This window comes from Phyllobates terribilis, unplaced genomic scaffold, assembly GCF_046119375.1.
Source record: "Phyllobates terribilis strain yellow unplaced genomic scaffold, ASM4611937v1 Scaffold_4__5_contigs__length_816908805, whole genome shotgun sequence".
Classification (NCBI taxonomy): Eukaryota; Metazoa; Chordata; class Amphibia; order Anura; family Dendrobatidae; genus Phyllobates; species Phyllobates terribilis.
Window position 1 is genome coordinate 269,948,224 of NW_027362764.1, and position 16,862 is coordinate 269,965,085.

Below are 16,862 nucleotides of genomic sequence, written 5' to 3' on the forward strand. Positions count from 1 at the left end.
CAGCCATTTTAAAAGAGAATAGAGTGCCATCTGTGTAGATGGCGCTTCTTACTTCTGTATCTTCATCATTTACTTTTGCTCTTCCAAATTGGACATAAAGATGTTGATTGAACTATATTCTCTACACGCTGACTACCAACAGAAGTTACTTATCAAAAGAAGAAGTGATTGGTCAAAGTCTTGACATCCCAAGTCTATAAGGTTAATCCCAAGTCTATACGGTTCAACCCACAGACTCATACAAAGACAAGGAAAATCCTTATATTTTAGGTGCCTGAGATTTTTTTTCTAGTACCCACCCCAACAGTGACAACTAGATAGCAGTAATACATTGGCAGTCACAGTCCCTGTGCTACGTCAGCAGTAGTCAGCAAGATTCCCCTTTTATACACTAGTGATAACCACATGTCCTCGTTGCTCACTGACAGCCACAGGGACCAAATAAAGCCAAAGTCTGAAATTGATCACATTTATTGAATAGCCACAAGGCCACCGTACAATAACACTCTACAGTATGAATGGCAGGCACACTATATAGTGTTAGGCACATCCATCGTATACAGCTACAGCCCACATATACAGTGAGTACATGTCTCCACATTCTGCCATATATAGTGATAGGCCACTATACATCATGATATTTTTATTCCTTGGAACTAGTGACGCCTCCGCGATGTGCACGATAGCCGTCTGAGCTGTTCACATTTTACAGATCGTAACTAATTTCTAAACACTACTGAAAAACTTTTAGAAAAAAACTTGAATTGTAAGTATGATAACGCCATGGATGGATGACAGGGGTGTAATGAGATGGAATAAATGAGCTGATGCTTGGATGAGGTTTCTTCTGACTCACCATTATCTTCTCGTCTAATTCATTTTGCTCATCAGCTTTAGTGTCCTCAGCAGGAACATCGGGCAGAGGCTGCGCCTCCTCAGTCTTGGTCTCCACAGAAGCAGCTACATCTGACTCCACCTTATTTATCACAATATAAGATATTTACTAACTGAATGTAAGGGGTTTTATTATAATCCCTTCCATCTATGCGGCAAAATCCGAAATACAATCTGACAACTTTGTAAACCGAAATCAGACATCATCGTAAATGATAAAAGTCTATATTTGAACTCAAGAAATCAAGAAAGTATAAGAGAACTGGATTAATTGTGACAAGAAGCGCAAGCACAGGACAGGGTGTCCATAATAAAAGGATGTAACCTGAATTACACTGCAGAGCAAGGGATGTGCGGAAAAATTTTAAAGCTAAAGCTGAATTCACAAGTCAGTTTTTTTCCTCGTATGCAAAAAAAGGAGCATTTTACATCATCTGATTGATGTGATTTTCAGCCATTTCTTACTCCGTGTATTCATTTTTCCTACATAAAAAAAACTGATTGAGTTTTCTCAAGCTTTTCCTAATAATAAGTGGAGACCAGACAGCATAGTGAGGCTGCCTGGATTACACCCGTCTGCTATCATATGAATGGGGGAGTTTGGTCCACAAATCGGTCAATCATAGAATGTCTATATTTGGTTAAGAAGACCATGGGTTGGCAAGAAAACTGACATGTGAATAGCCCTGTAGAAATAATGTGGTAGTGACTGACAGCACACGTACATGAAAAACTGACACGTGAGTCCTAAGGCCGTGATCACATATTGTAGTTTGGAAGCACAATTACCCAGCAATTTATAATCATACGCCAACCATTGTAAATGATACAGCATGAAAATAGTAAGGGACCGATTTATCATTTGCGATTTTTTAAGCATCTTTTCTTTTTTTGTCTTGTGGTATTCATTAACGTTTTTTTTTCAACAAAAAACTTCAAAATCACACATGTGGTTCATGAGTTTTGAGTAGAATCAGAAATGCTCTTCGTTATTGTACTTTATCTTTTATGCGCCTCTTTACATCAAAAAATCGCACTGCCGCCACATGTTGTAAGGTGTGTACAAAGATTCCAGAGGAATATAAAATCATTCCTATAGTGAAAGGAGAGACTTGAGTACATTTGTGCAAAAATTTTGCAACCGAACACCTCTGAAAACGCCAAATGCTGCTCACAATCAAGCACATAAAACAAACAAACACATACAAAATAGAGCTTAAAAGGGTGCAAATTAAAATATGAAGAAAGTGCAAATGATACACCAAAAATAACACAAAAAAGGACACATGCAATAAGGAATTGGGTCCTAAATCTCTATTTTTTACTTGTGTTTTAGAAATATAAAACTGTTTTACTTCTTATAAAATAGCATGCACATACACCACATACTGGACCTCACAAAAGACAACATTTAGGCTACGTTCCCACAGTGAGCTTTTGATGTTGCAGATTTTCTGCACCATTTCTGAACCCATTATGTAAAAGGTTACTTGCATTTTTTCAAAAATACACAGCATAAAAAACTCACCAAAAACTCACTGTGGGAACGTAGCCTTACAGGTGATGTGTGAATAAAGCTTAATCATGTTACAATAAAAAACAGTTCTGTAGCTTTCAAAAAATCTGTGTGTGTTGTTTCAAACTATTTTCAAAATCACTTTCTTGATTGTGCATGAGTTCTTAAACTGACACACTGTAATGTAAGATTGGGAGGTAACTTGCAGTTGTACAAAAAAAAGTGAAGTTGGTATTTTTACATCAGTCTTGGCCGGCTACACACACTTTTACAAAAGACCGAGTGCGCCCAGCATATTCATAATGTACACCACAGATGTGAGGTGAATTATGACAGAAATGTACTCCAGTTGCTGACTGGAGTAAACTTCTTGGAGTGACGCAAGGCAGCTGAGCGATAGGTCAAATTCATTAAAAGACCACTTAAAGTAAATTTATCACCAAATTTTTGCTACCCCATCTGAGAGCAGCTTGATGCAGGGGCAGAGACCCTTATTCCAGTGGTGTGTCACTTACTAGGTGACTTGTTGCAGTTTTGATAAATTACTTTATCTACTACAGATGTACCAGTTCGCTGAATGCTGAGCTGTGCATAATCCCGCCCACACCACTGATTGGCCGATTTCTGTGTACACTGTGCATAGGCAGTAAGCTGCCAATCAGTGGTGGAGGTGGGGTTACACAGAGCTGATAAACATGGAGGACTACCTGCCAGCAGGTTTACTAGTCCTCAAGTGTTATTCTCCCGCTGATAAAACAGTGATTTTATTTAAACAGCAGCAAGCAGCCCAGTAAGTCATTATCACTGGAATCAGGTTCTCTTCCCCAACATTATGCTGCTCAGATTATATGGCACAAATCTGGTCATAGATTCCCTTTAAAAAATTTGGAGCAACTTCTTCCAGAACACTCTTCATCAAACTGGAATACAAAACAGCAGTCTCGATAAATCAAGGCCAAAGTGTATTTTAGAAAGTTTCAAACATTTTGTTTAAAAAAAATTATTAAGCTACATAACTGTATTTTTTATCTATTTTATAAAGTGAAACAAATCTACTTACTGTCCCTTCACCAGCACTTTGCTCCGATGGCATTTCGAAAAGGGAAGTGGATGCATCAGGCTGGAAAGACACAAATTCACAATGGGTTAAATCTTGCTTGAACCATTTCTTTATTTTAACTTTATCGGTTTTATGGCACACTTAAAAGTTACAATAAATTTAAATACATAAAAATTGGATAACATGTATTTTTAAAAAAATGTATATGATGTTAGGCTATGTGCCCACGATGCAGAAATGCTCCGGATTTTTCCTGAGCGTTTCTACATCTCCCTGACAGAAGAAATGCATGCTGATTTTACATGCGTTTTTTCCTGCCAGGTAGAAGCGTTTGTCAAGCGTTCTTCACATGCATTTCTGCATGCGGGTTATCAAGCGCTTTTCCAAGCGATTTTAGCATCACTTGGAAAGTGCTGGACAACTTGATCACACTATATAAATCCATGCATCCAGCATAGATTTATATAGTGTGACCAAGTTAGTTAAAAAAAAAGAATAAAAATGGTAAAAAATAAAAAAAAAACATTATACTCACCTTCCGATGGCCCCGATCTCCTTATTCGATGCGTCCGGTCTTCCCGGCGTCTCGCAGTTGTGTAAAAGGACCTTCCATGACGTCATTTAGTCATGTGACAGGTCACGCAACCGCCGACGTCAGCGGTCGCGTGACCCATCACATGACTAAATGACGTCATGGCAGGTCCTTTTAGACCATCGCAAGCTGCCGGGGAGCCAGGACTGCATCTCCCGGCTCCATTGCCGCTGACCTCCGTGCGGCAGATGAGCCGCTAACGGCCGCCATCTTGTTCTGAAATCCCGCGTTGCTGATTGGCCGCGGCCAGACCAATCAGCGACGCGGGATTTCCTGGACGGACAGACAGACGGGATAAGCCGATTATATAGTAGATATTTTTTATTTTAATTCTTTTTTTTTTACAGGTACTATGGTACCCGGGTCTGGAGGAGAGACTCCTCTTCTCCAGACCCGGGTACCATCCGCACATTGAATCGCTTAATATCCGCTTGTGCACATGTAGTTATGCGGATATTAAGCGATTCAATGCAAGTCAATGGCGGCGAAAACGCCGCAATTACGCAAAATAATTGGTAGTGCTGCGGATTTTTCCGCAATGATAATCCGCAGCGGAAATTTCCGCAGCATGTGCACAGCACATCGGATTATCATTGGGGAACATGGCAGACCTTCTACAAAGCGTTTTTTAAGCGTTTCTGCAGCGGAATTGCCACTGCGGAAACGCTTAAAAAACGCATAGTGGGCACACAGCCTTATTGCTGTGATGCTCTATAGGTTTTTTTTTATGACTAAACAGAGTCAATGGCTTAGTAGAAATTTTCATAAGACAACACGTTGGATCTGGTTGCAGTAAAGTGTAAGAAAGTTAAAGTGGTTGTTAAGAATGCATCTCGTAGAGAGCGAGTCCCTTACAAAGTATCGAGGACTTGGCACAGTATTACATGGTTGCCTATTTATTTGATTGCCATTGAATGGGAAACGTGAAGCTGCGGGCAGCTACCACCAATTGATTGACAGGTATTTCAGCAGCCAGACGCAGAGATCAGATTGCCTCCTCCAAAGATGGGATTATTACGTTTTTCCTGACGGAAAACACTCCAAATCAGGCTCAGTCCAATGAAAAGGCTTCAGTAACAAAAACTCTTCAAAAACAAATGAAAAATTATTCAAAACTGCTTCAGCAAACAAAAAACTTCTCCAAAACTTGTATGAAAAAGAGCTTTCTATATGCTCAAAAGAGTTAGGATACGAACAGTAAGTCATTTTTACATAGAAATGAAAAATGAATATACAAAAACTGAAAACATGGGCCATTACATCTGTTGGTATAAGTGTAATGTGTAGGTGCACATTCACACTGTGGATCAGTAACAGGCAAATACAACCTAGAATAAAACCAATGAATAGAAACACTGCAGTAAGTAAATAAATAGTAGTAATACATGTAAATAACATAGGGTACTTAGATCACATTTTGTTAATAAATAAAAGTGTAAAAGCCACCCCACCATGAAAAGGTCTACCCAATCAGGATGGACCCTGACTCTAGGTCACCTCGTTATGTGTCAGCCGTCCTCAGAATAGAAGTGGTAGAGAAGGACCTGGGCATCATTGTGTTTTACACCTGCCTGTGGAACGCTAAATCGACAAGATGCACAGCTCAAAGGAGGTGGACACACCCACAGATGTAACTTGTGTGGGGACACCTGGCTGCGGTGGGATGGCTCTTACACTTTTTTTGATATCAAGTACCCTGTATTATTTCCATGTATTACTACTATTTATTTACTTACTGCAGGGTATCCATTATTGCTTTTATTCTAGGTTACATAGAAATGAATGTTTATTCTTTTGAGCATTTAGTAAGCGCTTTTTCGCACAAGTTTCAGAGTGGATCCACCTAAAAAAAAAAAAAAAAACATCAGGTGCACATACCCTACGAGGAGGTTTTTAGATATGTTTCTCCTTTCCTGAAGCAGTTTTGAAGAAGTTTTCAATAGTTTTTGGAAAGTTTTGCTTACTGAGTTTTGCAGCCTTTTGATTTGACAGTGACTAATTTGGAGCGTTTTCCATCAGGAACCACTTCTAAGAATTAATTTTATTCAGGGAATAGTAACAGAGAATAACAGAAAGTATTAGTGGGGGCTTTTGGACTTGACATTTAAACTCTTACCGACATATTACGTCTGATGCCAGTTTCTAGACTATGATGCGGGCTCAGAAGCTGAGCAAGCATTTTTGCCAGCGGATGATTGTATTATTCAGCTATCATCTGCCTCTGGTTTTTGTTATATACAGCAATACTTTGGTATTGCTGTATATAGTACAAGTGATCAGACAATCGCAGGTTCAAGGTCCCTAAGGAGAGTAACAAATACCATAAAAACATGTTTTAAAAAATATTAAAATATATATAGAAAAGTTGAAATCACGTCCCCGTTTTCAAAATTAAGAAGTAAAGAAAAATTTAAAAAATACACATTTGTAAAAGTCCAATCTATAAAAATATAAAATTAATTAACCCGATCAGTAAACAGTGTGACGAGAAAAAGATCAAAATGCCACAATCGCGTTTTTTTGGCAGCCGCAATGGTGCAGAAAAATGCAATAAGAGGTGATCAAAACATTCTATCTGGCCCAAAATGGCATCAATAAATTGTGAGCACAGAGCACAGAAAAACAAGCTCTCACGCAGCAACTTCATCACCCAGAAATAGAAAACGTTATGGCTCTCGGAAAATGACGGCAAAAAAACTATACATGTTTGGAATCATCATAATTGTACTGATCTGGAGAATCAAATTTCCAGTTAATTTTTACCATATAATAAATACTGGAGAAAAAAAACTATTGCAGAATGATGCTTTTTTTTCGCTATTTCGCCACACTTGGAATTTTTTCCCCGCTTTCCAGTACATCACATTACACAATGGATGGAGACATGCAAAAGTACAACTCGCCCCGCAAAAAACAAGCCCTGACATGGCTACGTTGACGGAAAAAGAAAAAAGTTATGGCTCTTGAAAGAAAGGGAGAAGTAACCAAAAAAGCAAAAATGGAAAATCGCTGTGTCGGGAAGGGGATAACATAGCTGACATGAAATGTGCATTAGTTCTGCAGCATTGGTAGTATATTATCCACAGCAAGAGCCAGGCTTAAAGCCCCTAGTAAATACAGTATAATGCTAGGCAGTGTGACTAATCTATGAGAAGTAAATGGACTCAGCTTTAGGATGAATTATTTTTTCTAGTCATTATAATAATATTACAATACCTGCTTTGGGAGAAGAAAGGTGTTCTGGTGAGGGGGATGTTTTTCCTGTAATCTACGGATCGGTTTACACTGTTGCTACAGTGAGTGATGAAAGTTTTTAATATTTAATTTCATTTATAACCCTTGGAGCTAGAGTTTTCTATTTCCATACTAACAAACAGTAGCCTGTGGTAATTAAGGTTATTTCTTCTATTTTCTTTTATTATCAAACCTACCTGTGTCAGTCCATTAAAAGTGCTGGTGGATGCCTAAAAGAAATGAGAAGGCAGAAGATTAACATTTGATGGATAAGATGCCAGCTATGAGGACAGGAACGTCAGTACTGTGTGTGGTATTAGAAGGGATCTATCGCTGAAAGTACAGAATAAAACACATGACCTTTAATGGATTATTCCCATCTCCAAAGTCCTATCCGAAAATGTAGTAGGTGTAATAATAACAATAATATTAACAAATGCCTCCAATTAGAAATGTAGTATAGTTTTTCTGATTCGCTATGCCTCTAACAATGGATACCTAAGGTCCTGCAACACCTGCACATGAGGAAAGAGACATAGCGAATCAGAAAAACTATACTACATTTCTAATTGGAGATATTTGTTAATATTATTATTACACCTACTACATAATGGAATAGGATCTTGGAGATGGGAATACCCCTTTAAGTCTGCATTAAACCTCTGTGATAAACTATAAATTATAACTAACAGATCCAAAATGTACTACTCAACAATATTTCCCTACAAGGAATAGCTGTGTAGATATTCTGACCACATGGCAATGATTTCTATATTGTTCCTGTTTTTTTATTGCCCAAATATACACTTTTTTATAAACTTTATGTGAACACTATATTATTTATCAGGGCTGGTAGGAAATATCCTAGCAAATCAGTGACCGATAATTCGCTATAGCGTTCACATGACACAACAATGTTCTGATATAGAATGGTGCCAGTGCAGGAGGTGAGTATCAGCTTTTCTCATTTTACTCGGGGACTCGGGCATTTAAGAAGGGGTTGTCAAAGTAATAGAGAACTCCTTTAAATGAGCTTGATCGCTCATAATAAAATGTAATACTTTGCACTTTTATATGCCTGTTAGTCATTCTGTTAGACTCATCCTTTGATTGGATTGCAGGTGGTCATTCAACTAACAAAGGTTTTAAGGAGTTAAATTGATGTTCACATTGCTCCCCACAGTTTGAGCAGGAGCTTAGCTATATTTGACAGTCAGGCTCTTGCATCTGGCCGTGCGGTTACAATGGCCATACCCACCCGATTAGCATGACCTATAAATTCGTCATGTAGTGTTGACTGGCAGATATATACATCATGGTTTGTTAATTTACCACCTCATAGGTGTAAGGTCTCATGTACACAACCTTCCAGGTGCATGGAACCCTACTGAACCATAAGGATGCCCTACTGAAGCCTATGGAACCCTCGGAACCCTATGGAGCCCTACGGAAGCCTATGGAACCCTCGGAACCCTATGGAGCCCTTGGAACCCTATGGAGCCCTACGGAAGCCTATGGAGCCCTCGGAATCCTATGGGGCCCTACAGAAGCCTATGGAGTCCTACGGAAGCCTATGGAGCCCTCGGAACCCTATGGAGCCCTCGGAACCCTATGGAGCCCTACAGAAGCCTATGGAGCCCTCGGAACCCTATGGAGCCCTACGGAAGCCTATGGAGCCCTCGGAACCGTATGGAGCCCTACGGAAGCCTATGGAGCCCTCGGAACCCTATGGAGCCCTACGGAAGCCTATGGAGCCCTCGGAACCCTATGGAGCCCTACGGAAGCCTATAGAGCGCTCGGAACCCTATGGAGCCCACCACAGGTCTGCAGTACTGAACCCTCTCACACCCTGTGAATTTTTATTTGGAAGGTATGGATCTCATCTGAACTCATGTATGTGAGTTACATACAGAATTATCCTATAAGCCCATATAATTCTATGGGTGTCATATGTAGGATTCTGTCAACTAGTTTTTGACAATATGGTCATGTAAATAAAGAGTTTATTTGTGGTTTGATTTTCAAAGGGTCATTTCTATCCTAAACATTTATGATGTAGTTTGTGGATACATCATAAATGCATGAGAGGCATGGGGCCAAGTTTGGGAACACGACATTACTACATATACATACTGTATATTCTCTGTATTCAATATTATTAAAATGTTTTGTTCAGAATAATTACTTTTTAAATACACTAATATAGAGGAGAAGAGCTACAAAGAGCAACTGTTGGTTTGAAGGATAAGGTAGATATGTTAGATACAATTCACTTCATCATGCTCATAAAAATTAAAAGGAATCTATCACCAGTTTTTTGCTACCTAATCTAAGAGCTTCATGATATAGAGACAGAGACCCTGATCCCAGCAATGTGTCACTTACTGGGCTGCTTACTGTTGTTTTTAATAAAATATTTTTTTTTATCAGCAGAAGATTATCACTAGAAGAATACTTGTCCTTCGGCAGCGGGAAGAGCTGAAAACCTCGACTCGTGAGTATAATACTAGGGTCAGGGAACTTAAATTAGCGGCACCACTCCAGGTCTATAATACAAGAAAACACTGGAGTGGTGCTTTAATCAAAACTGCAGCACCCAGTAAAGTATGTTATACATTGCTGGAATCAGCGTCTCTACCCCTACATTATGCTGCTCTCAGATGGGGTAGCAAATACCTGGTGATAGATTCCCTTTAATATAGCACATAGCTTACTATATGGATAAAACTAATTTAGTACTAATTTCACTTTTGCCATTTTTTTTTTCTAGAAAAGGATGAACTAATGGAAGGGACATAAAACACAAGGTCCAATATCTATCTGTACTAGTCTACACATGGGAAGAACAGAGATACCTCTTTTTTCTCATGGTCTACATCCTGGTAGAGAGACCCATATTTGCGGTTAGCTAGTTCATCTTCTGACAAATCTGAGCTGTTGGCTTCAAATTCTCTTAGGTTAGATGAACATTCAAAACTAGGAATTGTGAGATTTCTCATACTGTCCTCTTCCTCCTCTATTGCAGTGGGATTACAGCAGCCTTCGTTTCCAGACAAGCTTGTTTGTGCTTCGTGTTCATTGGATGAACATGTGTTATCAGCGTTTCCTTCAATCGTTTGAAAATACCAAAATGAATTAAACTCTGCAGAATTTTGCTCAGGCTCCCAGAATTCATGTGATTGGCTATCAGTTCCATAGGGTTCACCCCATGATTCTGTTCTACAGGCTGGTTCCCAATTAGTTGGCCATATCTGGTCTGTGTCTATATCAGTAGTAATAAAATCAGTCTGGGAAATATTAATTCCACCTCTGATTAACTGACTTTCATCTTGAAATACATCAGGGTGGTTCATGTTAGGAAGTACAAGATCAATGCTTTGGGTATCTCTGATGCCATCAGATTCTTGTGGCAATCTGTTACAGTTTCCTATTGGGTCAATAACATTTTGATAATTATTGGTGCTGTCCTTGGTTTCATTAATAGTTTCCATTACAAATTCATTAGAGTTACTCCATGTCTCCATATCTCCATCTTTTTCATTTTCATTATCCAAAATATCTGCATCAACGTTATGTTCTAAACTCATGTCAGACATGTGTCTATTTTGCTCATCATAATCTTCTTCATGGATTTTGTCTGTGTCAGAAATGCATTCAGAATTGAAATCCTCTTCATTGTATTCTTGAATGTGTGTGTTAGACGATAACCCCTCTTCTTCTCGATACTGACTATCTTCAAAAACACCATCATCTTCCCCACTGATAATTACCACTTCCTGACTTGAAACTCCCTCCATAAATTGACCATCCTCATTTGATTCAAACTGTTCTTCAAAGGGGGTGTCATCATCATTTGACTTTTCCTGCCTATTTGAGAAATCACTATCCCCAAGAACCAAAGTTCCCTCATCTACATCGCTCTGAGAAATGTTTAAATCCTCGGTTGACCCACAAATTGGGGACTCGGCTATAACAAGGTTACATAATGACAGACTTTTTGATGAGTCAGGCTTCATGCAGACAGACAAGTAAAGGGGAGGAAAAAAAGATAAGAAAAATTATGGAAATGATGAAAGAAACATATATGTTGTTATGAACACAATGCAAAATGAACTGGTAAGTACACTAAACTGAACTCAAGTGAAGTTTCACCTTAAAATCACTTGAAAGAAAAACAAATTTTTAAATTTAATACAGTAATTTGCAAAATTTAATTGGAACATTGAACTTCATGTGTAGTAATTTGACAAATATAACTATAGATAAGACTACAGGAACTTTGCGACTATGCTGCAGATTTGTCAGTTTATGGCAATATGACAATAGACGGAAAACTGGCTGCTGTGTGACTGATGACCTATCCTGGGGAGAATTTGAGAGAATTACAAATTACCTTTAACAGTTTTTGATAATATAAGAATGGTCCTGTTATTAAGAATAGTAACTACAATAACAGATTGGCATTCTTGAAATGGCTGTAATATATTATTTAACGCAACTCCAAGGTAAAACTTCAGATTTTTCTTGAAGACTATAGTACATGATGCTGGAAAATTAAGAAATATACTTACTGGCTGCACCAATTCATTGTTTGACTATGAAAGGAAAATAAAATATTTTTATAGTTTATCAATATTCAAAGTTATACATTGTTATTTAGCTTCACTGCATTACATTAAATTACTATTCCAAAGTTTGTAAGTTATCTCCCATCCACAGGATAGGAGATAACTGCCTGATTTCTAGGTGTCTTTTTGCTGGGCAATACCCCTTTAATAAAGGCAATGAATGTAGACTGTACAGGCAAATAAGAAAACTAAAAATATACAGACTGTAAACTTAAAAATGTGACCATGCCCTTTAAGTCCTCTAATCAATGTGTATGGACTTTTGTGGAGGGAATAAGTGAAGATCTAGAATCTGGAGATCGGTCTGCTAAATATGCAGACTATTTGACTCACGATAAGCGTATCGCGCTAAGAAAACTGTGGAGGCAAAGGGCTTGGTGATTAAACAAAGTGGCAAGGAATGAGGATTTAGTACTCCTATTAAGGCAGTCTCATGAGAAGTATTAGATAATAATTGTTGCTTAAATAAAAACTATACTATGTGAGATAGCTGCCAAATTAGTTATAATGAATATCATCGTCACCAACTATAGGAACTCAGAATGACTATATATGTCTTTCACAAGGTTGGCAAGACCAGTTGCAGCTCACACCCATTCTCATTTCAGGTGTGGAGGGCCTAACTGAGAAGATAGCCTATTTTATTGATGTGAAATGAATGAAAAGATTTGGTGAGCTGCTCCTTTTTTGTCCCTGACACCAAAGATGTACTATTCAAGCTTAATGAAACTTCCATTGCAAAATAATCCTTGTTAATTGGAATAATTGTGATATACTGTACATCTATTCCCCATGACAAAGACCTACAGGATCTGACTGTGTTTCTTGAGATGTACAGGAAGGATTGCGCTCAACAAAGTTCACTTATTGCTGAAATGCTTATATTTCTGTTGACCCATAATTGCTTTTATTTTTGATATCTTCAAGTATTAGGCACCGCGATGGGGGTACCATATAACCTGTCATATGCAAGTCTCCACCTGGGGCATTGGGAAAATGAGGTTGTCTATTTTTCTGAATGTCTTGTTGTCTCCAAGGGTTTGGAGTATTGTTTAGGCAGCAAAATTAGCAAATGCTCTGTCCTGTGTAGAAACTAATGAGCTAGTGGAGGTTCCAGATCACAAAACTGGTGTTAATAAATATAATATATTGAAAAGTCATATTAAACAATATTTTCTAACTAACAAAGTAACTTTTTTGTCCCTGAGACCGCCGGACATAGTCAAGCGCTGTGCTCGGCTGGTCTTTGGCACCCCCATAAGAATGACTGGAGAAGCAGAGCGTATGATCGACCACTGCTCCATCCACGTGGGGCTCTGCACTTTGCATAAAGCTGTCAGCTCATCTGTCATGCTGTTCATATCTAGCAGCTGAATCTACTATGCTGATCAGTTTATGATTTTCAAAACTAACTTTAATAAAAATCAGTTTTTATCTATAAAGGAAATGCTATAAAGTACTCTGGTAAATGAAAAGTCCTCTTACCGTCCAGAGATCCCATGGCAGCGTCTAAAAATGTAAATCACAAATAAATTAAGTAAACCATATTGATGTAAAACCAGAAAGCACATTTATACATGGTTTCATCTTGATGTGGCAATGGCACTAGGCAAACCAGAGAATGTATGAATTATATTCTGGAAAAAAATTATAATTTGTTGTATTCTGGACAAATATCTGTTTCATATTTATTTTACTAAGGGTTTGTCTATTACTGGACAACCCCAACTTAATCAATTCAGGACCACATAGAATATAAAAACATTGTATACTCACCTCCTGCTGCTGCGTTGTTTCAGCGATGTCGGTGCTGCTGTTCCTGGAAGCCTGACATAATATTGCTATGTCACGTGACTGCTGCAGCCAATCAACGGCTGGCTGCTAATCAGCTGCAGCCTTTTCTATAAATATTAATGAGCTGCTGCTGATCAGCAGCAACAGATTTGGCTGCACCAGTCATGTAACATAACGATAACACGTCATCTGCCGGGAACAACAACGACGACATCTTTAGAATGGTACCACTGTGGGAGGTGAGTATACATTGTTTTAATATGGGGAACTGAATTCATTATGCTGGCACTGTTCACTAGTGGAAGACTCCTTGAAGGTCATAGTTAATAATAGTAGTGAGTTCAAGTTGTTTAGACATCTTTTACTACTCACATCCCGAGAGAATAGCCCAGGCTTGTTAAATGTACTGTATATCCTTCTAATCTCTAGCAAGACAGCATGAACAATAGGGCCCTTCCCACCTCTAATGGTTATGAAAAGGGATGTTACAACTTCCATACATCTGGAAGATAAATCACATCCTTTATGCCCCCTTTCACTTCTTTTTTTGCTTTTTTATTTACGCCATTGGAAAAAATCCCGTATTTTCATTGATATCTTTGATTTTCTTTTATATCGTTTCATTAGGCACCAGTGTCCTAACAGCGATACATAATATAAGACTTTCCGCTAAATAGAATGCACAAAGTAAACACTAAAAACAGCAGTAAAGGTTTCCAAACTTATCTTGGAGAATATGCTAATTCTGCTTCAGTCTGTGCTTTTCTCAGAAAATGACAGCTATTAGCAGGAAGAACTGAAGACGACTGATCTGATAATTTAGTGGTAACATTTCTTCTAGACGTATAATTTGCACATTTTAATCATGTCCCTTTTACCGTCAAAAATAAGTTTATTCAATATATCCATGATAAGAAAAATGCAACCACAGCGCTTTACTAAGATATAAAGACCGAACCTATAATCAAGCTGTCATACATTCAAAAACCATTAAATGTCAAGATATATTCTGTGCTTGACTTTTAATCCTGTGAACTTCACAAAACGTAGACTGGTATTTTTCCATTTTTAGCACTTGTGCAATTGAAAAATGTTCCAAAAATATTAAAGGGACTGAGTATACAGATCATCAATATAAACCTTTCATGATGCAGAAAATATCACACTTCAAACCTAAAGACTTGATCATGTGCCTATAAGTGCTACACCCCAAAGTACAATAATAATTCATGGATCAATCAGGCAAGTAGTTTCTACATACATTATTGGGGCATATAATGTCAAGAGCGGAGAGCCACTGAATATCAAATGCTTCTGCTCTGGTGGAGCCAGTTCCAGCTCAAGTATTAATTTATACACTTATAAAGCCGAATGGTCGTTATGTGACACTACATTTCCCCTGCAGCAGCTGTAAGAAAGAATCTCTATGAAATAAACCTAAAATGAATGACAAAGATAGATAGATAGATAGATAGATAGATAGATAGATAATGTGATAGACAGATAGATAATGTGATAGACAGAGAGATAATGTGATAGATGATAGATAGATAGATATGTGATTGATAGATAGATAGATAGATAGATAGATAGATAGATAGATAGATAGATAGATAGACAGACAAAAAGGAACAAAGAAACAAAAAGCAGCACTAGCAAGCAATAGGAGAAAATACGGGTGCCAAGTCTTCCAGGCATATATCAATCCTCAATATAGAATAAAAAATGAAGACAGCACTCCTCTTAGAAAATAAAAATGGGCTATCAAAACACCATTTTTTTTTCTAAAGAGGAGTGCTGTCTTCATTTTTTTATTCTAGATAGATAGCTAGATACATAGACTTGTGAACATAACTAGAAATATAGTGACTCGTACCTGGGACATCGGTGAATGAGACTGTGTTATTCCTGCTGATGCAGATTCTGGTTTGAAAGGATCAAAGTCCAAATCTAGTAAAGATTCAACTTTCTTTTCCTCGGCCATTTCATTCTATAAGAAACAAAATAATTAAGATTAATCTCAGGTATCCACTTAACCATCTGCTCCACAAACCGCCTGCGTGCGCGGCTGCAATAATCTGAGAGGGAAAGCTCATTAGCAGGACACAGTCTCAGGCCATTGTTAAGCCCTTTGAATTCTTACAATACGTAGCGGAAAATGTAATACCAATCTGTCACCATATTCTGAAATAAATGTCACTTAAAAAACAGGCACATCAATAATTCTAAAATACTATTATTGTTAATCCAGAGAATATTCAGAATATTAACAAATTATATAGATGATTTATCGAAATATTCTCACTTCTCCTAAAACAAGATATTTAGGCGGCATTGCACCTACCTGGGAAGGGGTTGTCACATTGATCTCAGGGACAAAATTGTCTTCAAAGAAGCTAATGATAGTTTCTTGAGGAAGTTCTTTTGATGGAGTGAGTTTAGGTAACGGTGGGACCGGAGGACCTTTTCTCAGCTAAGAGGAGAATCAAGTATGTGTTAATTAGTAATAGGTTTATAATCGCTAATAAATCCAAACGTTAGTGCGTTAACGAGCGGCCACATTGCTCATATGAAAGTTTTACATGTACACATTGACGATGCAGACCTCTACCTAGACGGATATCTTATTGTTCCCATTATGATCATTCTACCTCAGTGCTCCGATAATACAGATCCAGTACTGGTACATTTTGTGCGTTCCCACCTGCATTCAATGTAAGTGAGAACACCAGTGTCTAAATCCATGCTGACCTTAAAAATAGCAGTAAGGATGTAGACAGTGAGAGAGGACCCATAGAATCTACTAATGATAGTACTGAAAAGTAGGCTTCCATAAAAGACTTTACAATTAATATTAAAAGCTTGTTCAACTGGAAAAAACTACTAAAAGGGTTATCTAGGATTAAAAAAAAACAATAAAATGTCATGAGTTGAAATAAAGAAAAGCTTTAAAATAACAAAACCAATAAAATTATTACTTTTTTAATCCCCCGTCTCTTGAGCACAGCAGCTCCGATCCTCCCCCTTGTATATGAATGCTGCAACCAATCACTGGCCTCAGTGGTCACATGTCGTACATACATATGTCACCAAGGACAGTGATTATCTGTAGCGTTCATGTGAATAATAATATGGTGTTCAATT

At 37.9% G+C, this 16,862-nt stretch overlaps 1 protein-coding gene across 5 annotated transcripts in view; it reads right to left on the reverse strand.

Moving 5' to 3' along the window:
• Positions 1-16,862, reverse strand: part of AMPH (amphiphysin) — a 305,154-nt gene that overhangs the window by 61,928 nt on the left and 226,364 nt on the right. For 4 of the 5 annotated variants that reach the window (XM_073678256.1, XM_073678257.1, XM_073678254.1 and 1 more), the window contains exons 11-17: positions 16,063-16,191; positions 15,595-15,708; positions 13,410-13,433; positions 11,868-11,891; positions 7,494-7,526; positions 3,471-3,530; positions 857-976 (exon numbers count right to left, since the gene is read on the reverse strand). In XM_073678256.1, coding sequence (XP_073534357.1) covers positions 857-976; positions 3,471-3,530; positions 7,494-7,526; positions 11,868-11,891; positions 13,410-13,433; positions 15,595-15,708; positions 16,063-16,191 — 504 coding nt within the window. The remainder of the gene's footprint in view (positions 1-856; positions 977-3,470; positions 3,531-7,493; positions 7,527-11,867; positions 11,892-13,409; positions 13,434-15,594; positions 15,709-16,062; positions 16,192-16,862) is intronic. The other variant, XM_073678259.1, reaches the window with a different exon arrangement.